This window comes from Anopheles merus, chromosome 2L (genome assembly GCF_017562075.2).
Source record: "Anopheles merus strain MAF chromosome 2L, AmerM5.1, whole genome shotgun sequence".
Classification (NCBI taxonomy): Eukaryota; Metazoa; Arthropoda; class Insecta; order Diptera; family Culicidae; genus Anopheles; species Anopheles merus.
The window spans coordinates 40,110,822-40,138,484 of record NC_054083.1 but is presented as its reverse complement, the minus strand read 5'-3'; the positions used below and the strand labels follow the sequence as shown (position 1 = coordinate 40,138,484).

At 46.3% G+C, this 27,663-nt stretch overlaps 1 protein-coding gene across 1 annotated transcript in view; it reads right to left on the bottom strand.

The window, feature by feature from the left end:
* Positions 1-27,663, bottom strand: part of LOC121592435 (laccase-4) — a 77,643-nt gene that overhangs the window by 8,669 nt on the left and 41,311 nt on the right. The window contains exons 2-4 of the mRNA XM_041913863.1: positions 2,434-2,860; positions 2,061-2,345; positions 1,509-1,984 (exon numbers count right to left, since the gene is read on the bottom strand). Coding sequence (XP_041769797.1) covers positions 1,509-1,984; positions 2,061-2,345; positions 2,434-2,860 — 1,188 coding nt within the window. The remainder of the gene's footprint in view (positions 1-1,508; positions 1,985-2,060; positions 2,346-2,433; positions 2,861-27,663) is intronic.

Here is a 27,663-nt window from a genome sequence, read left to right as displayed (position 1 = left end):
TCCTGTATGCTCTGTAATCAAATAAAAGACCAAAGGAAAAGCTGCTTCTACCTGCGCTGTTGTGTGATTACAACCGCACACTGTAAAACAATCCGATATCAAAAACTTTCCAGACGTGGTGCGCAAAAACGACGCCCTTACACCCTCTCTGTGGGTTGTGCTGGTTGGTTTGTTGCACCCCGTAATAGAAATAAATTCTCCCTTCCTAACAAATAGGATCGGCATGGAGCTTCTCGGTACTCTTCTGGGGTACATCAAACGAAAACCGGACATTGGACTGTACTGCACTTGGAGCTGGGTGCAAGAAGACACTACTCTGCTCGCCGCACACCTTGGCATCCTTGGTCCGGTTACGGGCGTCTCGTTCTGCATGCCAATGAGACCTTGATGATGGCGGTGGTTTAGTTTTTCCAATGCGGTGCGTTGCGATGCATCGGACAACCCGACTAGTTTCCCTTTCGTTTTCGAGTTTCTAAATGCATCACTTTGTGTGCAGCAGTGTAGTGCAATTGTGCTGTTGCTGTTGTGCATCGCAAGAGGCGATCAAATTGAATCCGATCCGTGTGCCTGATTTTGTATTCCGCACACAACAGACACACCAACACCGCACAACGAATGTGGGAGTTTATTTATACGCAACGAATTGATTTCGATCGTACGGGCAGTTTTTGTGAAAATTTCGTGACTCACTCAAGAAACAAAAAATTAAATCGAAAAAAGGGCAAAAGTAGGAGTAAAATCTCTCAATCAGCACCAATAGCCAGGCGCTTGTGTTCAATTCGTAACGCACCCACTTTGCGGCGGTGGTGGCGGCGTCGTGTGGTTGTTGTAAAGGTCAAGACGCGTTCTCATCTCTGTTGCCTTGACAGTGACTCAATGAAAATTTCGAGGCCTGTGAATGAGCGCTTCGAAAGGTCCGTAAAGCAATCACGCACACACTTCGATGTGTAAAAGGGAGAAAAACAAGTAAAGTATCAATGTGTTCATGGTTTCGAGCAAATAAAAACACACACACACGGAAGTAGACCAATATGATACGCCCCATGACCCACTGCCCTTTTGTCCATAAAAATGGGGAAGTGCACGTAAAGTGGGAGTAAAATTTGACCGGGCGCGGCAACGGTAATTGATTACAAACAAAGCTCCAGCGAGAAATCATTGAAACCCTTGGCCTAGTCATTGTTAGTAGTGAATGGCGTGTAAATTACGCTGCGGACGCTGAGGGAGGGTTTAACACACCCCTCTCACACGGGGAGTTGTGAAATTCAATTAGCCAAGAAAAACATTCCCACGGGGCTTTGACGATGATATGGCTCCAAGACACGCGTAATTTAATTAGCAAGTTTGCGTGACAGATCAAAAGGAAGGCGATCCAATGAGATTCGAAATTCCTTTTCCAACTGGCGCCATCTAGTAGAAACAGCTTAAACCCAGGGCGTATACTTAATCGGTTTGAGAACTCAAGCACATTCGTCTTCCACAACCTCCTTTTGCAAATCGCAACTTACCTGAGAACGAGATGATGGTGTTGACTTGCACCGGATGCACCGGCTCGCCGTCGGTCGCAATCACCGTCAGCGCGTGTCCCTCGATCGTAACCTGGGCCGGGCAGACGGAAGCGAACGCGTTGATCATGCGGAACCGGTAGCGGCGCCCAGGCGTAATGGTGAAGATCTCCAGCGGCGTGTTGGTCATGAAGCCGGTGTTCGGGTCACGGAACTGGCCCTTGCCGTTGATCAGCAGCGATTCGGGATCCTGACCGGTGTTCACCGCCAGACGGCCCGGGTAGCGCTCAGCGGCGTCCTCGTGCAGCCAGTCACTCACCAGCATGATGTGCGTGGTCAGATCGAAGTCGTACAGGTGCGAGTTAGGGTCGCGCGACGGTGGCTGCCGAACGACGATGCTGCCGTACAGACCGTCCAGCTTCTGCAGACCGGTATGGGCATGCCAGAAGTGTGTTCCCGCATTTCCAGTCCATTGGTAACTGTTTTGCAAAGGACGACGAAAGAGTAGAGTGTAGAGTCGTGGGACTATAAGGAGCCTGTTTTGATGATGCTTACCGGAAGGTGTTGCCCTGCTGAATCGGACACTGCGTGACGAACGGTACGCCGTCGTAGTACTGCGTGCCGCGCTGCCAGATACCGTGCCAGTGGATCGTCAACTCCATACCCTCCATGTGGTTCTCCACGTCAATCACGACGCGATCGTTCTCGCACACCTGGATGGACGGTCCGGGGATCATACGGTTCACCGTGAGGATGCCGCGCTCGACACCATCGGCCAGTACGCACTGGCAGTGACTCCAGACGGTGTTGGTAGCGTTCGGTGTGCATACTTGGCAAGCGCTGTGGAGCGTTTGAAAGATGAAGATGAGTCGTTGGAGCTACCCAAAGATATCATATTGCTGGGTTTGTCTAACGGTCTAATACTTACGCTCCCAGTACGGTGTAGTACTCAACGGTGAAGTGGTAGTAGCAAATCCTTGGCGGCTCGCCCTCGCGGCACGCGCGCGCACACTCATCCGGGGCCGAGAGACTGGGATTGCGCCGAAGTTCGGCCGTCGCGCTGGTGCTGAAGTCGAGATGGCGAAACGGCGACCGCGGGTTCGGGTTGGCGATCGACGGAAAGCCACTGTTGAGGGCGGCCGCCGACGACACGGTCGGTGCTTTGCGCGAGCTGAGCGGCAGGGCGGACGGGCCCGGGGCGGCAGGCGCTCCCGCGACCGGCTTCAGGCTCGGCACGGACGGGTGCGTCTGCAGCAGTCCGTGCGTCGCCTGGTAGAAGTTCTTGCTCGGCGGCTCGGTCAGGTGTGAGCTCCACCAGGAGCCGGCCGGTGTCTGATCGTGTCCGAAGGATTCATCTGAATTGCAGAAGAAGACGAAGAAGAAGAAGAAGAAGAATGTTTAGTAATGGAGTACACATATGGGTAGATGACATGACAGTTCCTTCAATTTCGTAACGTTGCAGCACCGTTGCATTCAAATTCCACAACACAAATCCAACTTCGGAGTCAGTTTTGTGACCCAACAAAAGTGACTCCTTTCACACCCGGTCGGTCGGTCGGTCGCTTGGGTGCATGTGAATTTATTGATCAATATGTTTGTATGTACTGGGGGGGACCTGCATCCCACACACAGTGCAGCGCCGTCCGGGCTGGTACACCGATGAAAGATGTGAAGTTCCCACGTACATCTTAGCCCGTAAAAGCACTCGCATAAGCTGCAATTCGTATGCATAACGCCGGCTTCTGTCTTCCCCCTCCCCTTTCCTCCCCCCAACTCCCCCGTTGCACTCGTTGCACTGTTGCAGTTCCGTGTATGTGTGGCTAAAGAGATTCCCAGGCGTAATACTTGCTGAATGGAAACACAAATCCACCGTATTGAGCGTTTGCCATCTGCATAACAACAAACCATCCCCATTGCCAGTGGGAATTGGGAACAGACACGCTCATGCAAGCTCTAGAAATTGTAGTACCTTATTTGTGGCTGTCTATGTGTGTGTGTGTGTGTTTGTTCTCTGCCACTCGGTTGTTGTTGTGTGTGCCTCAGATGCAACAAGCAGCCGGCAGCACCGATTGAAATTGACATTTTGTCTGGGAGTGCCATTTGTGCGCGTCTGGGCCAATTCATCACCGTGGCAACGCTGTGATGTGTGTTGCTGCTGTGTGAAGGCCTTGACATTGCGAAATCCTCCTGTGTTTCGTGAGTTCGTTTTGAAGAACTCGTTGTTCAACGAGTTGAATGCGTGTGCGTTTTTTTTGCAAAGTATGAAACCATTTCCTGGTCGTGAGATTGAGTAATTTTTATCTGTATTCTTGTGAAGAGGACGTGTTAGTGTCTTGTGATGTTTCTTTAACAATATATCAATGTCCTCCTTGTAGTTTTATAGTTTAGTTTTAAATATCCACTCTTGTTCTAATCTTTTAATTATTATTTCTCTATAGTTAACATATCTAAACGTTTTTATAGAAACGGATAGGCTCCATAATATAACATAGAACAACTTCAGAAAAATGTTTACCTAAATTCTTCACATTTTAAGGAGCTCCTTCAACGCAACGACTTAAAAACAATATACAAAGCAACACCAACAACACTTTCTGATCAAACGACAGCATAATCGCCCTTCGGTCCTATTAAAGCAATTGCCCATTTTCGTGTAGCAACAGTGATGTTACAAAGCGCTCCAAAGAGCAAAGCTCGCCTCCCCGAACTACCCAAAACCCCCCTTAGAAACAACCCCAAAAAAGGCAACGGAACTCGCCAGCACGCGAAAGGTCAGATGCTGCTGGATGGTGGGATTCATTTTTCATCCAATCAATGGTCAACGTTTGAGCGAATTTCCCGTGCCCCGTCAGCGTGAATCCCTGAACCCAGCAGCTACAACCAAAAAAAAAAGGGTGTAACACAACCGGCCAGTAACCGTAAAAAGTTCCTCTAAATGAATTCGATTCGATTACGGATACCCGCCGTAGTCGTGTCGTAGTCGTGGTTCCTGTTCGCGCTACATGGCGCCCAAAGGTGTACCAAAGGTTTTGGCAATCCAGGGTTAGGAGACGATAAATTATACTGTTTGCCCTGCCCCAACTGGTGTTTCAAGGGCGCAAGGATCGGAGATGGAAGAAGTGCGGTGCAGAAATGGGCTTAGGTGTTGGCGTACGCGCAAAATCGGTCCGGATCAACGCAAACGGGCGGAGTGCACGATATCCATTTTAAAAAAGGGAATGGAAGGAAATCGAGCCAGCAGCAGCAGCAGCAGCAGCACGGGTTGGAAAATGTCAATGTTTGCCATTGAAATAGCAACCGCCACCCGGGCGTCCCGGGCGTGCCTTTTGGCCACCCTGGAATGTTACATTGCCAGTCCATTGCGGAACGAGTTGGCTGTAAAAGTGGCAAGAGCAGGGGCAGAATTGATGAAATTTCAAACGTTTGGCAAAACGGGGCCAAAAGAGCTTCAATACCTGGTACTGCGCGGCAACGGTGAAAAACACAGCCATCACGCAACGTTGGCGTTTTACTGGCTGGGGAACTGGCTCGATATATGGGCGGTGATATAGGGAAGGAATGGCACCGGTTCGGGTGTCATTCTCGCACAAAATAAATTGCACAATATGCACGACCTTTTCTGGGCCACAAACCGTTCGGTCGGCGGGACCTCCGGTTTGTTGACGTAAGTGATACCTTTTCAGCTCGGCGAGAGAGAGAGACCGCCGCTGTTTTTGTGGTGGGTTGTCATGATCTTTTTTGTTGCATTGATTCTATACTAGATCACGTTCACACAACCAGTTTCCGATATTATTTATGCTAACGATTTCTTGTCTTTTTTTTTTCAATTCGCAAGATGCGTAGGTTCTATGCAATCAAATTTGTGGATTCTAGGGAAACACTGCAGCACCAACAAACCCTGCTACTAATCAGCTTAGTTTTGGTTTGCCAATATGGAAAGCGCTCATTTTTTCAAACCCAAAATCTGTACAATCCCTTCGATGGAGTCTGCACACCAAAGCTGTATGTGTACAGCGCACCCGTAGCGAGAGAACTTTTCGTTGCGGAGCTGATCAATATTTCACCTGCAAAGCTCTGCTCTGTGTTGCCTGCTCTTGCTCCATTTCCGGCATGCAACAGATGCAACTTTTTGGCAGCCATTTCATCGTGCTGCAGAACTTTGCCGAAGTGGCGCGTAGATTCAGATTCAGATCCCGACGGCTGCGGGCTTCGTCATCATCCTCTGCCCGGAAGCAAAGGTCAGGCGCAATCACACAATGGATGGATGGTTTGTGAGTTGAGATTGATTTTTGCGAAGCATAGCCCCTCTCCCGGAAGATAAATTGACACTCCCGGCACACGGGGTAACCAGAGGTAGCGAGAGTTGGGAGCTTCCCGGGGATAACTTGCCGGTAGCAGTTATTACCCCGGTTAGTTGTTTGCGCATTTTGCCGCAAAAGTTTTACCACTCTGATAGTGAAACTTTAACTCTCTCTCTCGCTCTACTTTGCGCGCTGCGACGATAAAGTTTGGTCCGAAATGGGTCGTTCGGTGAGGAAGCTCCAAGAAGTGCTGATTTACGACCTTTTTGTATGCGGATAGTCGTCAATCGAGTCAGCGAGCATTTATTTATCATAAATGTTGAGGGGGAGAGTTTGGGAGGGGCAGTCTCCCCCCTGTTAATGCGTGCGTGACCGACGCAAATGTGCCAACTTGCAAATGGTTCCTTCGCATGAGCGATTCTAAGCGGCTCTGGAGCATTTTAAAGTTGCTGAAGTGTATGCAAAATAGTTTTTTGTTGTTGAGAATTTTGATGACATGTTGGGTGTGTCCTCCAATGCAAGTTAATTGAAAAAGAAAAAAAACTGTTCATCCAAACCATTTTTGGAGTTGATTGGTTAGTTCCGGGTACAAGTTCAAAGCATTTTCAAGCTAATTATTTTTTGTGTCTTCAAATTTGTTGTCAATAATGAACGAATTTGTTACAAACTTGCAGTCAGTTTTGTTTTGAGTTGAAATCAAGTTGGTTTTTTTCAGTTTTACAAAAAATGAAATATTTATCCATGTCAATTCTTTGTATTCAACAACAAAGCAGGAAGGAATAAACTGTTTTCTCGCCAAACGTAAGCATAAATTAAAAAGAAAATGCTTTATTTGCTACTACGCCTTTGTATAACATCAAGTAAATATTTGGCTTAAATAACAAAAATGTTAACATGCAAAAGGTAAACATTAAGCTTGCGTTTCATCGTCACAACAATTTAGTCTTCAAAAGTATGTTTCTTTACCGATAAAATGTCCATTATTTTGTAAACAGCTCATCGTAAGGTACGTTGACACTCCGTCCAGCGCTAATTGTGCATGGAACGAGTCGGATGCACACAGCACATCAAACCAGCTGGAAGTAAATTAAACACCTTTGCTACGGCGCTGGCCACTCTTTCAAGTGAAATCGATCCACTCCAGGGGCCACCGAATGCACCGATAAAGGCAACGGTGAGCTAGGTCTGTTTAGTGATCGCATCGCGTCACCAAACGCTGACACCGAACAAAACTCACCCCGGCTTAATACATCCCGTCCACAGGAGGGGGTAAAGTAAGAAGAGGGAAAAGGGGAAGAAATATAGAAATATCACATTCCTTCCCCGGTTCGTCGTCTGCGCGCGGTGCCTCAAACATCAAAGCCACCAGAGCACCTCCAGTGTGTTGAGGTGAAGTAATCGGACGGTAATTACAGGAAATTGAATTAATTGGTCGCCCGACCAGCGCGCTGTACGATTGAATGTGATCGCGCCGGTGTGCACTGCCGTCGTCATCGTGTAGCGTTTGTGTCTGTGGGTCAGCTGATTATGCGCACGACATGTCCCTTTTTTGTGCTCATATACCATCATTACCCGCCCCGGAATGAAAGGGAGGAAGGCGCTTCAACTCAAAGCTCGCTTTGCTTTTTATTTTCTATTCCCCACATCCGGGTGATGTTTTTTTTTGTGTGATCGCAGCAAACGATGCAACTGCAGCACATTTTTTTGTGTCATTATTTTCTTGTATTTGTTTGCCTCCCCCCCACCCCCCCCCCACCCCAATTGATTTGAATAATCGGATGCGGCAATCGTGCAACGAAAGGCAAGAAGCCGCGCGCCCCGTAATTGATACGTACGAATTGGAAATGATCCAATTTGAGGTCATAAATTGAATTCCCTTTTGCGGCCCGCGCCAGTTCGGACACAAATTGCCCACATGGTGCAGCTCGTTTCAGCTGGCGCAGGCGCGTCGTGTGAGCGTCGTGTTAAATTATGCGCGGGTGAATAGAATCCAGCGCCGAGGAGGAAGACCAGGGGCAAAAATAACATACATCGGGTGCCCCCGTGAGTGAGCTGAAAAATGAAATATGTCGATCCGTGTGTCTGTGCCCGAAGAGAGGGCAGAGGCGCGGTACAATCACCTATCAGCCCAACGCCCCTTATGACGCTGCTGCCCTGACGGGGGGTACGTACGTCATTCATTGGCACGTTTTTTTCTATTTATTTTCTTTCAAAGTGTACCGAGCAAGAAGTCACTAAGCCTCGCTGTCAAACGTAAATCAATCCAATCCAGCCGCGCAGATTTTGATCGAGAAGTACGTCGAACTGTTCCGTCTCAAGTGCACTCGATCACTGCCTTGCTCCAGGTCGGTTGCACCGGAAAACAGCCTGCCGAAGGGGGGAGGGTGTCTTCAAAGGGTTGTCTCCTAATTAGAGCTATGGGCTCCGAGCGAGTGAGAGTGGCTGAATAGATTTCTTCCTGGTGGCCCAGGGTCACTGGGGTCGCTCAGGTGCAAGTGGTTTCAGTTTCCTGCTGGTGCGCTGCACTAATTGAGAGTGATTGAGTGCCGCACACAGGGTGTGATGGATGCAGCAAGGATAAGGTTTTGCTCCGTAAGTCTTCCGGCTGGAGGAGAAAAAATCTAGAGCGCTACATATGCGCGACCTCCACCATGGTGTGCTCGGATCAGAGAAGAAAGGAGAGGTTATGTAAAGCTGCAATGCCCCCGGAAAGTGGGCAGGATTAACCGAGCACAGCAGCAGCAGCAGCTGCAGAGGGTATCGGGCAACAATTTGCACACATTGTAGTTGGCGTAGTTTGCGAAACGGATTCGATGCTACAGTCCGATTACACGGAGGAGGATGAAGTGCTCTTAAGTGTGCGTTAAAAAAAAGATCGTGTTTTTTGTTGCTAACGTCTTGTGTGAATGATTTCAATCGCTGTGCAAACACTACTTAAACTACAGCAAGTAATGGTGTGGAGTGCTTGTTTAATTAACGAGTTCTTTTTTTGGCGCTGGTGGTTAAAATTGAGCATTCCGCACACCAAAAAACGGCCCACCCGCTAGCACTCGTGTAGTAATTAATGAGTTTCGCGATCGAACGCCGTAATTAAATTTCGATCTACATTTGATGTGTTATGACCGACCCGCCCGGGTGATTGGTAAACCGACCGCGTTGAATAATCCCGGCGTTGAGTTTGTGTGCACAAAAAAATTACCAAAACACACCTCGTAACATGCATTTTTGCGAGGAAGAGGGTGGCTCCGGAATGGACCGCAGCAGCCGTCTGTGTCGTGTGATGTTCGGTATTGGAAATTGGAGCGGCTCGGTATCGAAAAACCGAACGATTCGCAAGAAATAGCACCTCTCAATCATAACCAATCTGACCGCAAATGAAATATGGTAACAGAAAAAAAAAATCACCTCAACCATGTGATGATGCCGCTGACCGCTTTTCCGTTCGGTAAATGGAGACGGCCAACGGCAGAGAGAGTTATGGCTGTTATGGTGACCCTCACCGACGGGCCCATCAACATTATTGCCACAAGAACCACTGTCACTCATCCCGCTGGAACAAATGTGCTTTTTTATATGTATGTTTGTAGCTCAGTGTGTGTGTGTGTCGGCAGTGTGGGCAGCAATAGAAAAGTGTCCTTTTGTCAAGGATTGCGTTTCCATCGATTTCCAAACAGCGCCATTTCTACCTTAATCCCACCCCGAGTGCATCGACTTGTGGCAATGGATTCGATTGAGTGAAATTGCGCACCACTCCCACCGTGTGCCGGGCCATCGAGTGGGTTGGGAAAAAGGGGGAAAAAACTGCGTGTTGGAAAATTAAATTTATTTATGGATTCGCGCCGAGCGAGAGGCTCGCGTGTGGTGCGGCACAGGAGAGGTTGTAAGAGCAGGGGGATTACGATTGTGTGAACACGGTTGTGTGTTTATTACGATTTTGGCAGGTGTGTATTTGCAATCAACGAAAATTGGGTGGTGCATTGCAAAAATTGAACAATAAAAACTGGAATGATGGAAAAATATTCAGCCATTCTTTGCTTCTTGCATTGACAACCAAATAATGTTGTAAAACGAAACCGATCGTTTGCACAATAAGATTCATTGCAATTTATTTGCTTATTGGTTTATTTGCCGAACTTTCCAATTGGGAAATGTAATGAATACGCTATTATTTTGCTTGTTTTTCTTCTTTTTTGAAGATAATAATTGGAGAGAAATCGACCTGCGAAAGTATTTTATTTATGGTTTTCATTCTCATTCAATTCTCGCTCGTTTTAATAGTTTGCAAAGGCGTTGTTTGAAGCAAAATCACAAAATAGTTACCCAAAACGCAATTTAATTTTTAATCCTTTTCCATACTTACGAAATGAAATGTTTGATTGAACTGGCACATCGATCCACGATTCAATTAACCTGAAGGCGGTTGCTACGATAGCAAAAACATAATTCATACACGCTACGTGAGACAAACTCCCACCAGCGTGCGGCCTAAACTTCGTTAATTTTGATTTTTGTTTGCCCGTTCAGGTGCAGCTCGAGCGACGTGAAATAGAGATAGAGCGAGCGACAGAGGGAGCTACTGCAGTGCTTTTTATTTAATTGCTCGCTGTCAGTATGCACACGGCTGGGCGCGCTTGTCAGCAGCACCCGGCCGGGGGGTCCCTGACGACGATGATTGATGTAATTAAACGCGCGTCCCATGCGGCCCAGCCTCCGTTCGGGGTGGGTATGACTGTGTAAGGGGGTGTACAGCGACGGTAAATTCGCAAAAAGAGGTAAAACATTCCAATGTTTGCATGGATGAACATACAAAAAAACCTATAAAAACGGAGTGGTGTGCTCTGGGTGGCGTTTGTTCCACATTCCACAGCATCGCCAGGCTCGTGACTGTCTAATGGCGTCGCCTCGATTTTGACACTGCGATCAATTGTCAGGGGAAAGCTTCCACGCTTTTCCCGCTAGAGGAAGGGAGGACTCGCGTGTGATGCTGTTTATTAGTATCGGTCAATTAGCGTGCTTCGGTGGCAAGCATCGTATGCCATTAGTAGGTAGCTAAGATACAGGCTACAATGAAAATAAAAAAAAAACACAAACATTCACAATAAAAAGGCTGTTTTTTGCGGTGCAGTAAGATTGTTTTTCGTTGTTTTTTTTTTGCTTTTTCTTGCTTCCACATACTCATGCCGCCACTAAGCGAGATGTGTGGCAAACGTCAAGTGTTGTCTATGGGACGTTTTCATTTCTTCCCAAACAACTATTCCCGCAACGGTTGCGTAGGCAAGTCCACTGCTGTTGTTAGTTTTTCTCTCTCTCTCTCTCTGCAACTCGTGCACCTAATGGCCGTGTGCACCTCCCAGTGGTATGGTGGCTTAGTGGTGCTGTAGTAAATGGTTTTATGTGTGCACTAACAAAGCCAAACAGCGAGAGAGAGAGAGAGAGAGACAGAAACTGGAGCAATAGTGTGTGAATGTGTTGCGCCAGTTTAACGAGTGTGCATAATTACCTACTTAGTGAACGGGGAGGGTAGCTTGGTTTTGAAATCGGTGGTTGGTTTTTTCCTCCTTTCATTGACTTCATTTATCGCCACACGCATACTGCGGCTGTGTGAGCACACGATGATGTGTGAGCTCATGTAACGCAGTAATGGGGGAGTGCGTGTGAGCTCTTACTCTGTCATATAAAGTAGTAATTTAATTTCTTGGTCTTGGATTTGATTGGAAATCTCATGCTGTGTAAAGTCTCATAAATGTTGTTTGAGGGTAGGATTTATTGTTGGAGAATTAGCACGTTGAGTTTCGGCTGCCACGCACTCTACAGACTACATGGACCCTTTCGCACGCACACGTGTGAAATGATAAGCTTCTCGCTAATGAGGCGGAGGCTTTGGGCCGATTACAGCGCCGAGATATGATTGCTCGAGATGAAGAACAGGCTTAACGAAAGCTTTACGTGTGCACGGAAAGCCTCAAATCGCATTACGGCTGAGGTTCCATATTCAATCTGCTCCAGGAAGTCGCGATTGAAGCAACAAGACGGAACAGTCTCTTTAGTGTAGTTGTTTATTGATGCATTGCTGTTATTACGACTATTTTTGGTGTGTGTTGCATAAATAATGATTCTTTTGATATTTGTGTTATGTTACAAAAAATCGTAACGAATCCAGTGTGTCCGTGTGTAAAATCTCACACTAAACGAGCATTAACAAAAATTCAATAAATGTATTCGAAATATTTTTGAAAGAATTTCCGACACATATATAGTTCTCTCCGTATGCGTTCATGAATATGAAAAAAGCTCGAATGTGCAGTCGTGTTGCGCACTGTATTAACCCCTCGAACTGAATAAATTCACACACATATCATTTTTACGCGTAGAACGCGTTTATGCCCTTCCGCCACTTTGCCGCTGGACAGTTTTAATGTAATGTTTAAATCACATTACACGATGCTTAATGATGATTTATGGTCTACCGAGATAGTGGCAGCGCGACAAAGAGCGAGAAGCGGGTGGTAGAATAATTTATGCGTATTTCTTTTGTCGGCGCGGTGCTGCAAGTGTTTCTTACGGTTTCTACCGGAAGCCATCGGAACGTTGGTCTCACCTGTAAAGAAAAGCAAAATAGATCCAGATTAGATCTCCATATAAATTAACAAGTCTCGAGAGCTGTTGAAAGATGTGTCGAATTTGAAAAAAAAAAAATGTGTTTTATGGGTTGGAAAATTAGATAAAAATGGGTTTTCATGTTTGGTGTGAAGTTAAGTTTTTGAATATTGACGCTCTTTATTTTGTAATTCTAAGAGCGTAGGCATATTCAAGATTGAGTTGAGCGGCAAAAAAGGTATTTACGACCGGAAACATAGTTTTTTCCTCAATCATGGGTACAAAAACGTGTCTGATAAGATATTAAAGCTTGATACATGTACTGTTGATGGCTTCTTAATTTGTGGTTTGATGGTAAATCATTATTTTTGTAGCGCTGTAAATTTGCATCAGTAGTTTTAAAGCATCATCTTTCATTTACACTTAAAAATCCGCTTATATAATCAACATTTTTTGATCGAATGAAAAAGATGTAAGGTTGTGTAAAAAAAAAAAAAACAAAAAACCGCCAGCCAAAACATGACCACTAGGCGCATTATTTCGCCATGTTTGCAAAGAAGGCCTTTAGCCCATTACTGCCAACCAGTCCCTGTTGCCAACGAACGAACGAACAACAACCAAAGGTGTGTTGTTGTAGTTGTTTTTTGGGGTGTCGACCCAAAACATTTCACTGCCGCGAACCGTGCTGCATATGCTCCTTGCTGTCCTTAAATGCAAAATGCACCACCATTACTGCACGCCATGCGCCAGGCCAGCGCGTGTCGCGGCGTACGTTTTAGGATCATTTAAAGACAAAGGTGTTGATGCCCAATGCTCGCTTCTCTCGCTTGCCTAGTTGGCGAAATGAGGCCACAAGCCTCGGCTCCAGTGGAAAGGGCTCTTGCAAGCGTGGAGATTCGGTGGTACGGGTGCACTAATTACCGCAAATGAGCACATAGCACGGTGTGACGATTTCCAGTGCTTGTGTTGTTAAGCTAGTGGAGGGAAGAGTGCTTTTTGTGTGTGTGTGTCGTTTTGTTGTTTCATGTCGTAATTAAAGCTATTAAAATTAGTCAAAACATTGCCTTAATACGTTGGTATTTTAAAGTGAAGTTGGTATACGAAACGTGATGGAGATTTGCTTCTAGAACGACCATAGTTCGACCATAGGACAACTCTGACTGGTGTGGTGAACTTTTTTCACCATATCTCCCTTAGTTCTGAGTAAATGATTGACATTTTTACAAAACATCTACAACACGTCATCGAACCAAAGCTCCGGCAATGGGACAATTAATGTCGAGCATAAGCTCCTTCTGAACGATCGTTTATGCCCACCGCTCGCTTCATCGTCCGTCCGCTAAGTAGTCATCCAAGCCACCAAGCTAATGTTAATTGAATTGTACCAGTAGCTAGACTCGATAATGCAGCAGTGTGTGTGTGTGTGTGTGTGTGTGTGTGTGAGCAATTGCTATATAATTTCTTGCCCATTGCACATTTCCTGCACCTCTGATGACATTCTCGAGACCCGCAAATCGGAATATGATTGATAAATCACAGCCCCGAGAGTCAATGGCGCGCCTCGGTACTGGGTGGGGTGGGCGAAGGGTGATGCTGCCTGCTTAAGATGAGTAATGGCGACATGGTGGATGCACGATAAGTGGGTTTCCCTTTCGCCAGCTGAAGCCATCGTTCGGCTGCTGTGAAACCCTACCGGTATCACAACAAAACCGAACCATCCATCCGATCCGAGATCCCCGTGAGTGACAGTCGAGTGTCGGGCATAGTGTCTCCGGAGTGTCTCAGTGTCGCATGGAAGGAAGAGGGGGATACACGGCGGCGACGGGTGAGATTTGCGCGAAGAGCGGGTGATGATTTGTTGTAAAGTTGAAACTCCCCTTTTTTGTGAGTGGGTTTGTGCGCTGAATGATACGGGTTTGGAGGTCGAGAGCAGGCGGAAATTTTCAATCACTCATCTGTCCGGCGACGAGAGGCGTTCGTGCGCTGACTAATTGCTTCCCATTTGTTTCGAGACCCGGATTGATTGACAGTGTCGATGTGCGTTTGGTGCCTTGCAGCAGCAGCAGCAACCTTTTGGTTCTGTTTTTTGCTCGCTGCGGAAGCTTCGAAACCAACCCGCCTGTTGTAGCCCGTTTTGGGGGGGTGGGAAAATCAATTATTTCTGCAGCTTCAATAGAATGAGCTTTGGAATCAATTAATGTTGAAAATCATGGACTCGGTTTGCTTTGCTGGGGTTTTTTGTGTGTGTTGAGTTTGAGAGATAGGTAAAAATATGGTTATTAATTGATAAAAAATATTGATGTGGAAAAAAAACTAACAAATGAAGCGTTAAAATTGAAGATTATGAAGCTTCAAAGATAACAAAAAATACTACAACGGAGATAAGATTTAGAAATCAGGAGACCAACTTAAAAAAATTCTGTAATAAAGTCTTATGGTTAAAACTATCACTGAGAGTTTGATAGACAATTGCTTGACGTTAGCTCGTACAATAAGCATAAGAAGAAACAAAATTGCCTTAAAGTACATACAGCAGATTTAAAAGCTTTAATGGCTACTGGTGATTTTTTTTGGTAATTTTTAATTATAATGCAATTTCTCTTTCTTTATGTCAATTTGTCGATTTGTAAGCGCCAGCTAAAGTGGAAACCAGAATTCGATTAATTTAAACCCCCTTTTCCAATGCCAATTTTCTCCCGCAAGATCGCAAAACCAAAAGCAAATCATCAAATGGCAACTAAAAAAACAAGAAAAAAAAACAACGCACGCAAAGTCTCTAACATAACTCATCCAATTACCGGACTAAACGATCAGATTAAGGCGTGTACTGTAGCTGCTCGAAAAGAAAGCAGAATGCAGCTTCGTCCACAACACGCTGGTTCGCCGGTTTTCCCCAATGCTTTTTTTTCTGCCCGCAGTACACTACACTTGTACCCCATCATCAATTAAGCAGCTTGGCTGACTGGCAACATAAAACCGGCTTACACACCCACCCCACCCATCACGAGGAGAGTGTAATCGCTCAGCAAACCTGCAACGATCCGGCTTATCCTTAACCATGAAAAGCGATATTTTCTTCATTTTCTCTCTCTCTCTCTCTCTGTGTGTTTGATTCGTTGCGCTGAATCTGGCCATTTCGATACGTCTGTCATTCTTTCTTGCTGCCATGTTTTCCACCGCTCTCAGGCAAAACACCATTGGCCTTCCACTGGGTGTGTGTGCTCATTGACCAGCTGTTATCTATTCGCGCCCCGCGGTGGAGAAGCCCTTGTTTGCCTGCTTCCAACTGCCGGCCATTCGAACGGAGCGGCACACACACAATCAGAGACCGATCAGGAGTCAGGCAATTTCTGTTCAACATCTTTTCACTGCTTTCGACGCTTTTAGAGCTCAACTCACAGCAGCGGGGTGGGCCCGAGCGGTTGGAAAAAGCGTACCAAACACGCACCACCACCCGGCAGGCCTTCGCGGCTTTTACGGGCGGCGCTGGAGGCTGCTGCTTCGGCTGCTTGTTTCACTGACCTACACCTTGAATTAACGATTTCAATGCAAAATTCGTTTTCAATGTTGCTGTGCGTGTACAATCGTGTGCTACGACTCGCTTTGTTGCAGCACGCGCGATCTTCCTCGTTGGAAGGCAAATATCATCACGCATCGAGCATCAAAGAGAGAGAGAGAGAGAAAAAACAAAAAGCAAAACAAATTTCTCATGCAACAAGCTAACGCATATGCACAACAGCGCTCGATGCTTTCTATGCAGCTCATTTGCAACCGCATTCGCAGCCACTGTCGTCGCCTTCGCCCACCCACCCTTACCCACCGCCCAACACTCTTCCATTAATTTATGGCCTTATTTTTATGCACTTCACACACTCAACGGTGTTGCTGCTCGGGCGAATTTTCTTTCCAGCCGGCTGTACACACTAAAGATTGTTTGTGCTTTGCCCGCTTTGCATAGGTTTCCACGCCGCTGCGGCTTTCGTTTTGCGTGCTTTCGCTCACGCAAGGCCGCTACGGCGGGATGGCAACTAAATAGCTACGCGCACGACTTTTCTTGGGTGTGTGATTGATCGATTCGGGGTGGTAGTAGCTTGAAGCCGTTGACGTGTGCGTGAAGCTTTTTGCTTGCAAATTCGGTCCAGCCTGGGGTGAGATTGTGATGAACGTCCTATCGAGAATGACCTTTTTAAAAGCAAGGGCGTGGGCTGGTGCGCTTGAAGGTGCGATAACGCTTTAGAAAATTGAAGTGTAATTTTCAAATTTAAATAAAATTTGCCTTATAACCTGTTTATTGGTCGAATTATTGTCATTATTTGTGCAGAAAATCAACTACTGGTTGTCACGTGACATTTGTTTCAGAAAGTATGCCTGTTTGCCTAAAAACTAAAACAAATGAAATAACATAAATTAATCATAACATCGTGCCGCTTGCGCACCAATCAACTTCACATACAATAATTAACACTATTTTTCAATAATTGTCCGCATCGCGTTGGGACGCCAAAAAAAAAAACCGTCCCGAGACGAGACAAGAAACGCGTTCGTTGATTGGCATTGGCCGGCCGGGTCTAGTCTAGGCCTTAACGGTTAATTAACTGTAAAAGCATGCTCTCATAACGAGCCGGTCAGGAGGTGAAGAAAGAAATCTGTAAAGCTCCACAGATGGGCATGGGCAAGTGTGCTCGACGCAACGAATCATTTTGGCAGCATCCCCATAATGTGCAATCGTGCTCCAAAACTGTCCCTGATACTGCACCGGATTGCGCTTGCGCTGTACGCTTTTGGTCGTCGCCGCAACTAATTACCAGCGCCGAAGAGAGTTTCACAGCGCAAAGGAGTAATGCGTTGGGGAGGAACGGAAAAAAAACTCTGTTCCGTTTTGTGCCTGATGACGAATGCAACCGGATGACCGGTCGACACCACACTGCTATATGGGCGGTGAAGACGAAGATTGACGTGGGGACTCGATGTTTTTTTCCTGTCTAAGTCTGTGCGGTTTTTTAGTTCCTATCTGAGTTGAGCCGATCGAATCGATCCGGCACGAAACTTGGTGCAGGAAGAAGGATGGTTGGTTGGTCCGTTACACCCCATCAATGTGTGGCGGATGAGCATTGCTGGAGATGTTTCAGGCTTTTTGTTTGTGGTACACTGAATTTTGCTTTAACACGTGGTGTGTTGCATTACAGGTTCGTGCGTTATGTGTGATGCAAGTCTCTTGGGCAAAAAAGCTGGCAAAAAAAGAAATAAAAAGCGGCCGCAACTTATTAACGTAAAACACGAGATAATGTAACGTTCGCAGGGGCAGTTGGGCTTCAGTGAGGCAACCCGACGTATGTGTCTACGTATTTAAGAGGAAATTAATACAGCTAACGACGACGGCCAAGAAGTCTCATTAACGACAAACCTTCTCAACCGATGCCGCGCTTGTGTGTAACATTCTTCTTGTCTTGTCAACGTTCCGGCATAGCTCCAGCATGTCAAGAATGTATGGGAAAAAAAATCAAACGAAGCCCGTGCTTATCAGCCCGCCCAGACAGACGCTATGACACACAGACGACATAGAACCGAAAGAGGACCGATCAACATTCTTTAGCCGGAGCTAAACGCGGAAAGTGGTTTCCCAAGGTAATGGGCGCTTTTCACGCAACTTCCCATTAACGTTCGGAAAAAGGTGGGGAACTGTTTGTCCGTCAACGTCGGTTTCGTGTGACATGACAGTTCTAATGCCCCGCGAGCGTTATTCTACTGCCCGCATTGCAGCAAACAGAGTAACGTCCCCTTTCGCTTAGCGTCTTGGGACACACACAGAGACTGCTTCACTGACTGAGGAAATCAGCCTCTTTAAAAAAAACCCTTCATTGGTCGTTGGGACACTATCTAAGCATCCCGCGGTGGCTTTTAATTGTGGGTCCAACATGTCCACAACACCCTTCCCCATCGAGACCGGAAGGTGGAATAACTAATCGGACAACCTTTTGCTTCCTCGCTGGGGCGGTGGTTTATTGCGTACAACAGCAAAAAACACGCAGCAAGAAACAGTATCAATTAGGAATGCTGAATGCAATTCGCTTCCCATTCGGACGTCCTTGAAGGACCGCCATCATCACCGCCCCTTTGGTGTTAAAAGACACCCTTACCGAAACGAAAGGGAATCGCACATGCAAATCGATGTAGTGTGTAACGGTTTGCGGACCGGTTTTCGATTCGTTCAGTCAACCGTTTGCCATGGGCAAATTGAAGGGGAACTGCCCGTGTGGATATGCGTTGTCTATTCTCATTCCCACCTCACTAGTAATGATTCATGACGGAAACGGGTTGGGGCGTTGTAACGTTAAACGTAATCGACGATTCTAGATATTGCATAAAGAAGAAGAAAAAAATAGATCCTTAAATAACTTCTCGATTAAATGGCGGAGTAAAAATACCTCACTCGTCCGGTAATTGAAGCTCCCGCTCCTGGGTGGAGCTGTTCAGCAAACGGAGCAGAGCAGAGGAGAAGGGCAAAGTAGCACTTTAAACACTCTATCTAGAGCGTAAATCGGTTCGAGTTTCTTTCCTTTGCAGCGGGCGGCAGCAGCAGCAGCAAATGGGAAAAAAAGGAACTCGAGTGTATTCTAATTACTGATCGATTAGTACAATGTAGGCAGGTACGACCCGAGCGGCCCCCAAAGTGGGTCAATTTAGGGGGCTCAATAAGCGTTCAGGGGAAAATTGCTCTGGTGGTGTTCGTGCCTGGAAATACTTTACCCACCGGGACGGGCATTTTTCTCCGCAGCACGGCACGGTTTTTTTTGCGTGCAAATGACGTTCTATTCTCGTCCGCCGGACGATTGTGATGTGCGGCGATGGTGAAGACTATTTAGTATCTGAGAGCTATAATTTTGGCTTATCATAGTTGCCGCTCGAATGTGCTATTTTGTTTCGCCGAGTGAGCAGACATTATGAAGCATATAAAATGTAATGTCTGTAGTTAAAAACAATACGCCGAGAACACGGTAAAGTGAACACTGTCGTAAGGTTCTGTACAAACACGTGCGCGCCCATTGATTTAGGGAAAGAGAACGACCTTAAACGCGTGCTCTGGTGCGTGTACTAATAATAAGGCACGCCGGACAAATAAAGCCATTCGCGGGGCGGCGTGCAATTGGAAACCAATTAAAGTTCGCTTTTGGAAAGCTGTGTGTGCACAAGAAATTGCATAGTACCTACACACACACACTGAGTGAGCGTTTCGTTTTGAATTAAGCGAGGTTAAGTTAAATTGGCCGTTGGCGCGTGTGTTTTTGTGACTTCGTGAGCTCGTTGTTGCAGCCCATTTGTCGCCCGAACACACAGAAACAAATGGCTAACGAGGCTGCACCAGCCGTTTAGTCAACCAACGGTTCCGTTCGTAGATTTTGTAAGAAAATTAAGCAAAAAAACTCACACACACACATGCAGAATGTACGCAGAGCTGTTTAAGCGCAGTTGTCCACAGGAAAGGCGCATTAAATGATTAGCAGGAATGTTGCAGCTCAAAATTGCAACTCAATAATAATGGCTGCCGTGCACGGTACAAGGGTTGCTTGTGACAGCTGCAAAGATACACACACGCACACACACATAGTCACTTTCACAAGACTTAGACGAGCTCGTGGAAAAGGAGTCGCACGTCGTCGCAGCCACCCTGGCTAATTGAGCCAATTCTCATTAGCTGCAGACATTTTAATTAATCAAAGAGACATGAGAAGAAAAAAAACATTCATGCATTCCTGCATGCTGGTGACATTTTCATGTAAGCACCGAAATAGTAAATCGTGCTTCCCGCCCCTCACCCAGTGCTTGGCCGTACTCATTTCAACCCTGCTACGAAAGGACCGCTGCCAAAGGGGTGCAATTGAGGTGTTGCCAAGATGCCATTCAAGTGTTCGATTCGTAGCTTTGCGTACCACGAAATCGAAACGCTGGTGCGCAATCATGCTGGATTTTTTCTCTCACCTTATGCACACCGACACACACACACTGTCTGAAGGGTAGTTCGTGCTTGATTGTGAAATGATAACCACAAAAATGGCACAAATTTATCCATCAATTAAAGTTTATTAACTGTCGCTTTGGCATCGATGACATGCGGCCATCGTTCTCCTTCCCTGCCGCCACGTCGATGTGGTGAAAGGGACAGTTCTTTTGCACCCCACCACCCTCTACTAACCGAGAAAAAATAAGAAAAAAAACTGGTAGAGGTCCATAAATTTTCAATCACTCCCACGGCAAATGCTGCCGTCGCCTTTGGTCGCCAACATGTTGATTATCACCTGTCAGAAAGAGGGAGCATAATCGTTGCAGCATAGTTGTCGCCCTGCTGGGGCATGCGATTCAAAAAGGGCTGTTTTTTTTTCTGTAACATTTTTTCCCCAAAGACACGAAGAAAAGCTCTAGCAGGATTTATTTCATTTCACGGTGGTTCGATTGGTGGGTCGATACGGCCAGCTCCACCGGCAACCGTGTGCTCCACCAAAGCGTTGAACGATCGGTCTGATCTTTGGATAATGATAGACGTGCCATGTTTATCGCACCTCAATAGCCCGCTAACTACACGTTTAGGGAGAAATATGACCATTTGTGAGAATGTGTCATTTAACCGATGCAAGTGATAAGCGCGATCGTGGTAGAAGTGGTTTTATGTCCACGTTGCTACCAAGCGGCCCAGCTTGTTGAGCATTTCTGTGGTGAGCATTATGCAATCTATGATGTTGTGAGCTCTGCCACGTTACATTCCAAAGTTCCAGGATTTTGGGGAAATTTAAAGTATAACGTTTGCATTAAAAGATTCGACGATTTTTTGTGTTTAATTTTACCAGAGTATCCCATGAGTCAGTAGACATAATTTGACACCTCTATCAGTCGTATCCTAACTATGATGGCCAAAAAGTTAAGTAACTTCTTTTCGAAGTGTGCAAGATCAAAGAACGGCACTCCGCAGCGTCTAAAACGGACTTCGTGCGGTACTTTGTGGACGTCGGATAAGCCTGTTTCGACATCTAAAACATCTTGACAATATCAGACGACAATTTGAGCATCGAAAGAACGCCCTTGTTCCAAATAACCGACGACCCTGAGCGACAAGAAGCCCCAAATGATGCTGAAAATGAAGCAATGACGTCAGTACTCAATGCAATCATTTCAGGCAAATTTCGGCAGAGCTACCAAGTCCGTGAACCGATCCAACATCCCCTAGCGAGGTGTGGACATCACATCGACATTTTTCTGGCTCAACATTATGCAAAACCTCTTCTTCACCAATTTCGTCGCGAAAACTGAGGAGGAATTGTTAAAAATTAAAGGTAGATCTTATCCTTTGGCATGATGAAACCTCCAGATAACTTCCGAAAGACGACTCCCAAGGTCGTAGATTTATTTTCGCAAGAATGATTAAATAATAACTTTTCAAAGAATTATAATTCTAATTCAGATTGAATTTTTCAATTTTTCAATTTTCAATTTTTCATTGTTAATTCAAATTCAGATTGAATTTGTATTACGATTCTACCATTTTATGGGTTTAAATACAATTTCTATCTTCCTAGAAGGACCTAAACTGAAAGACAATATCGAACGAGAAAGTGTGAGATGGATAGCTCGTTTTATACTTGCACTTCCTGGTTCTGTTGCTTCCAACCAGGCCACCACGAACATCCAATCAAAGTAAATATTTATTTATGTTTTACCTGTCGAGTAGAAGAGAAGAAAAACAAAATTAGATAAAAGTGGACAAAAAATAAACAACAGACAGAACAATTTATCTTGCTAAAGCCGAGATTGGAACGCATAAAAACACGCTAACGCTATTACATCGCTCATTCGCTTCCTTTCCCGGCAATGCGGATATTGCTAAACAATGTAAGGAAGGGAGAGAGAGAGAGAAAGAGCGAGAGAAGGCCATGGACATAAATCAATCAACCAAATGTGTTGTGTGTCGGTGGTCGCAAGCAGGACAAAGTTTTTTGTTGCTCCTTGCGCCGCTTCCAAAGAGCATCCGACAGTGCATGAACCTGCCTCTGCGGGTCAAGGAAGAGGAGCCTCCTTATGTTTGTTATTTTGGATGTAATTGTTTGTGTGTGTGTGTGTGTGTGTACACGAAGAAAGACAAGCAGCAGTTGTTTGGTGTTTGTTTGAAGGAAATGACCTCTGCTGCAAATCGTTTCACATTTACGCACTCGCTTCCCACCGCGCAAAGGTCGGGATCATCATCCCATGCTGCTCGTGCTGTTTGTTTTCCAAACAATAACGTAATTATAAATCACTTTTGCCCGTCCGTTACGTGCACCCCAGTGGGTGGTGGAAAGGTGGGTGTCCCAGGGAAAGCAGCATAGCCCTGCGTGGGTCACGACCAATGGATGTTGTCACCACCTGCCCGCGGAAAGCGATTTCACGCGGCCCGTTTGTATGTCGGCGCGTGTTCCCAACCGTCCTCCGGGGTCGTTGCTGTGTCCAGAATGAAAGGGCCGAACAATTCCGGTGAAATCATTAAGCGTTGGGTGGGTGGGCGCACTCCTGGGAAATGGGTGGTGGTGGGCGTCCAAAGCGTGAACTAATCACCTAGGGCCGGCTCGGGATGCAGCACTCCGAGCCCAAAAGCCGTCGATGTGCAGTGACCACGCCGGCAAGTCCCTCGTGACAGGAAGTGATCTGATTAATCAAACCAGTGCCCCGGAGTGTTTGTGGTCAAGACAGAGAGAGAGAGAGAGGTAGAGCTAGTAAGAGAGCTGATTAGCCGAGGAACCTGCGGGTTCACGAGCACCACCTTCGTGAGAACCGTTGCACCGTGGACTTTAAATGTGGAGGGAGAACAAATTAGACTTATTTGACGATTTTGACCGTAAAGAGCTAAGTGGACAGATATTTATTTTGTAAAGCGGCTTTACCACACGTGTGTCGGTAGGTGGGAGAGCAACCAGCGGTGCAGCGATTTGTCGTGAAAGCGATTTTAATTTGCCTATAATCTGGCAGAAAATAGGAGGTTTTCTTTCTCTCCCGCTACGTGGCCGCGCTGTGTGTCGCTTGCCTGCATGTCGAATGGGAAATATTGGACGTTGGTCTGGCGTGTCTCCCAGCAGCCGCTGGTGGGAAAGCGGGAATGAAAGCGAAAGTTTTGCATTTATATCTGCTGGTGCTGCTCTTGATGGGGGGTTGATTAGAGCTGCTTTGTTTGCAGTGAGAAAGATTGTGGTGGTTTGTGTTTGACGCGCATAATCGAAGTGTCCCGCCGGGCAAGAGCGAACGGAGGTGGTTTCGGTTTTTTTTTTGGTGGTGTCATTTATCTTCGTCAACCTCTGCCTGGCTCCTTAATGTGTGTTTATCATGTAATGCACGCGACGCACAGCATTTTACGCGTGTTTAAACAGAGTTATTAATGACCCCGAGGCAAACAGCGGGAAAGGGTTCATTATTTAATCAGTCAGCTTCAGCTTCAGCGACCAACATTGTGGGCTTCTTTTTCTTGCTCTGTCTGTGACATTTATTACATATGTTTTTTTTATATATTGCTTGCATGATGGTCGTGTGCAGTATGCGTCATAACAGAGACAAGATTGTCGTTCATAGACATTTGTGAGAAAAACTGTGTCCTTAATAAAAATAGACACTCTAACTTGTTTTTATTTTGTAAATAGTGTGAGCTTTAATTCCAATCGTTCTTATTCAAACACGTTTCTTATTGGAAACGTTCTTATTTCTGTTCCAATTTTCCAGCAAACGACCGGTCATCAAACTCTAACAACCCCATCGCCACCATAATGACGTATGAATTGCAACACTGTTTTCCCTTTTCTATCCATGGGAAAGTGTTTCCTTTTGCTCCTTTTCTGTTCGTCTCTTTCTACTTTGATTGAAAGTGTGTGTGTGTGTGTACAATGGAGAAGGGCACGATGCGGTCCGATCGGTGGCCGTTGGGGAATCCCATTAAAACTCTGTCCACATAGTAAATCTAATGAAAACGTGCGGCAACAGCCCCCGTGGCAGCCGAGGCAACGGTTCGCACCGTGGGCAGGGAAAAATCTGCATTTTAATACACAATTCCCAGCGCATTTCGTTCGTGACCGTGACCACCGGCACCGGAGAGCGGCGTTTTCTCCCCTGCTGCCCGCGCTAAAACAGCCCGGACACTCCCCGGGACCCTTGCTGTGTGAGTGATTGGGAGGAGGAAAAAGGGATAAGGGCACGGAAAGTGAGAGCTTCGAGCAAAAACAAAAAAAAACAAAAGCTCGATGTTGCTTCAGACTTTCCGATCACGTTGCTCTGAGGTGATTCTAGACGCTTTTCCGTAGCACGCTACTGGAGGAGATGCTCGGTGTGTTGAGGGGCTTGGGAATTGTGAAGCACTGAGTTTCCTGGCTCCGAGCTGGGTTTTTGTGCCGCCGGGATGAATGGGTTTTTTAGGGCAGAGGTTTTCCTAAGCACAAAAAGCGCGCCCGTTTGGCCACGAAATGGGTCAACAAAAAAACTCTCTCTCTCTCTCTCTCTCTTTCTCCGGAGGCCACGATTTTCATTGATGAAGTCTTGATGAATCGTGACAAACTCGTCGGTAGGTGCAATTAGCGGAAGGTTCAGCACGCTCTAGGGGAAAGGATGGTTATGTAGTTGATTGAGCAATGTTTGAACCATTTCTCTGATGTAATTGTTTTAGCTTTTTTTCGTTTTTCCGGAGCGAAAATAATAGATTGTTTGGGAGTTTGACGAAATACTGGAGTGGAGCGGTCATTTGGCGGCAGCTGAAACGTAGAATGAAAAAAGGTTCTTTTGGCTTTTGCGACGGTGTTGGGAAATTTTCTCCAACATTTGCTGCCATGCGATCTGGTTCGGTTCAAGTTTATTCATCAATCATTCACTTGTAGCTCTGCTACGATGCCCTTACTCTTGCATAACACTCTGCCCCCAATGACTTTGCCGATCCTCACACGTAGAGAATGCAGTTTTCATCCCCGCAGACGCTTCGATTCGAAACCGCATCACCGCCACATGTGAATCGGAATACGTGACTGAAATAAATCCAACAGCGGAGGCAAAATTTTTTCGCCCACCCGTACGCAGTTGGGTTGGCGAATTCCACGTGCCGATTCAGGTCGATCCCGCCAACCGAGCGAATCGGGCGGATAAAAACTAAAACAAACACACGCGCGCGTTTCGAGTTCAGGAGGTTTATTTTTTGTTGTGCATTTGGAGGATTGTATTTCAAACCGCGCGCTCGCTTGTAGTTCAATTCTGGCGCGTCTGGACGGCTGGTGGGACCATGGGGACAACGTGCAAAAACGCGTGACCAGCGCAGTTGCACAAGCAATCGCGAACGCGGTGCAAATACAACAAGTGTTCATTGATTTGCCCGTTGTTGACAAAATGAGTGAGTTGCATCATTGATTCACGCACGCAGGAGCGTCACGCGCGAGGAGGCTTGGCCCACAAGAATGCAATCTGGGACAGAGCTCGGAGGACGCAATGAAAAATGGAACATTTTGACCAGTTGGTATGAAATGAAGAGAGAATTGAAAGGCACTGAATGCTGCGACAAGTTCTTTTTATATTTATTTGGGTCGTTTGTTTATATGTCATCGTTTCATAAATTACTGTTCATTATCTTTATGCGCTCTTTTCAGAATTTTATTTTTATCTTGACACAATGTAGCCGTAATATAGGTTTATAATTAGGTCAACAATGAGGTTAAAATCGTTTATTGACCTAAAAGTAAACCGGTTGCGGGTTGTGGTATGTTCTCCTTTCTCGAAAAAAAAGAAGTTCATTCACAAACAAACCAGCTTGGGCACTGAGGCTTTTAACACACCCTTGTTATACCCATACATTGCTTCTCTCGTTCGCTCCTACTCGTTTCTGAGATCACTACAAATACCACGCAGGTGACGGCAAGTATGCTTTCAATTATGTGAAACAAGGGACAACACGCTCTGTCGTGTGTGTGTGTGTACTAGACCGATGTGGTAAAAGTTTTAATTGCGCGAAACAATCCAAACGCGGCCGGCAGAAATCGACTTCTCGATCAAAATGTAAATCATACCACCACCACTGTGTTTCTGGCTCATAATGGACCATTGAGTGGTTTTTTACTCTCTCTCTCTCTCTCTCTCTCTCTCTCTCTCTCTCTCTTTCCTCACCTTCACTTTCCTTTCGAGGACACGCGATCACGCGGTGGTGTCAACATCTTGCGAAGGAGAGACGAAAGGTGGACACCTGAACTGATCGCTGGCTGACTGATTAGTGGCTGGCAATGTTTCGAAGGAATGTTCCTTCTGCGCCTAACCGTCGTACCAACTGGGGAGGGAGGCACTCCCAGGTTGACCCAGTTCCCCAGCCCGAGTTCGATTCATAATTTCTAGCAGCAGGTGCTAGAAATTGAAAAAAAAAAAGAAAGACACGCATTCATTTCGTTCGACAGCTGTGATTATCTAACAAACCTCCTACGAAAACTGACGCATTAGATGACGTGTGAATAGATGGAGCGCGGGGGGTAGTTGTAGGCTTCAATTTCGAAATCTTCCTTTGCTACCTCCCTTTTGCGACGGGGGTTGCCGCTGTCTCGCGCCAACTGAGCAAAGATGCACTCCGAAACGACGCGGCTTTTGCCAAGCGCGCGGTGACAGATTAAGTGGGCTTGCGTGTACACGAAAAGTGCGGTAAAAATTGCTCGCGAGACATTATCTTGTCTCCGGGGCGATGTACTGCTGCCCACGTGCTCATAAAAAAGCGCGCGTGTGTGAGCGGTTTGAAATTGAAAACAACAAGAAACGGCAGAAAGCGCTCTCCCTGTTTAGTGTTTGGGATCATATCGGCAGAAGGCAAAATAATAACCTGTTCACCCGCGCGGACCGTGAAAAGTGGATGATGATGATGATGATGAGTGGAGGAGAACCTCCTTCCTAGCTTGCTACACAATTGTGGTCGGAAGAAATGGGGGCCCGTGTTTTCGCTCTACTCTACCTGCGCTATGAGCAAGTGTATAACCTTCGCGGTGCTTTTTCCTGCGTGTACGTCCGTACGTCATCATAAAAATTGCGTTTCGCGCTAAAGTAACTCAATTATGGGTACGCGCACACGGGTTTTCGGTACGGTTATTCGACGGTGCTTGGCACGTCTGATGAACGCGTTTCCGAACGCGCTTGTGTTTCGTCGCGAATGGTTAGCAAATGGTTTGCACAAACCACCACGCGTTTGTGTAACTTTCTAGTGGGTACAATTTTGGCATTAATATTTTACTGATATGTTTTACGGAACG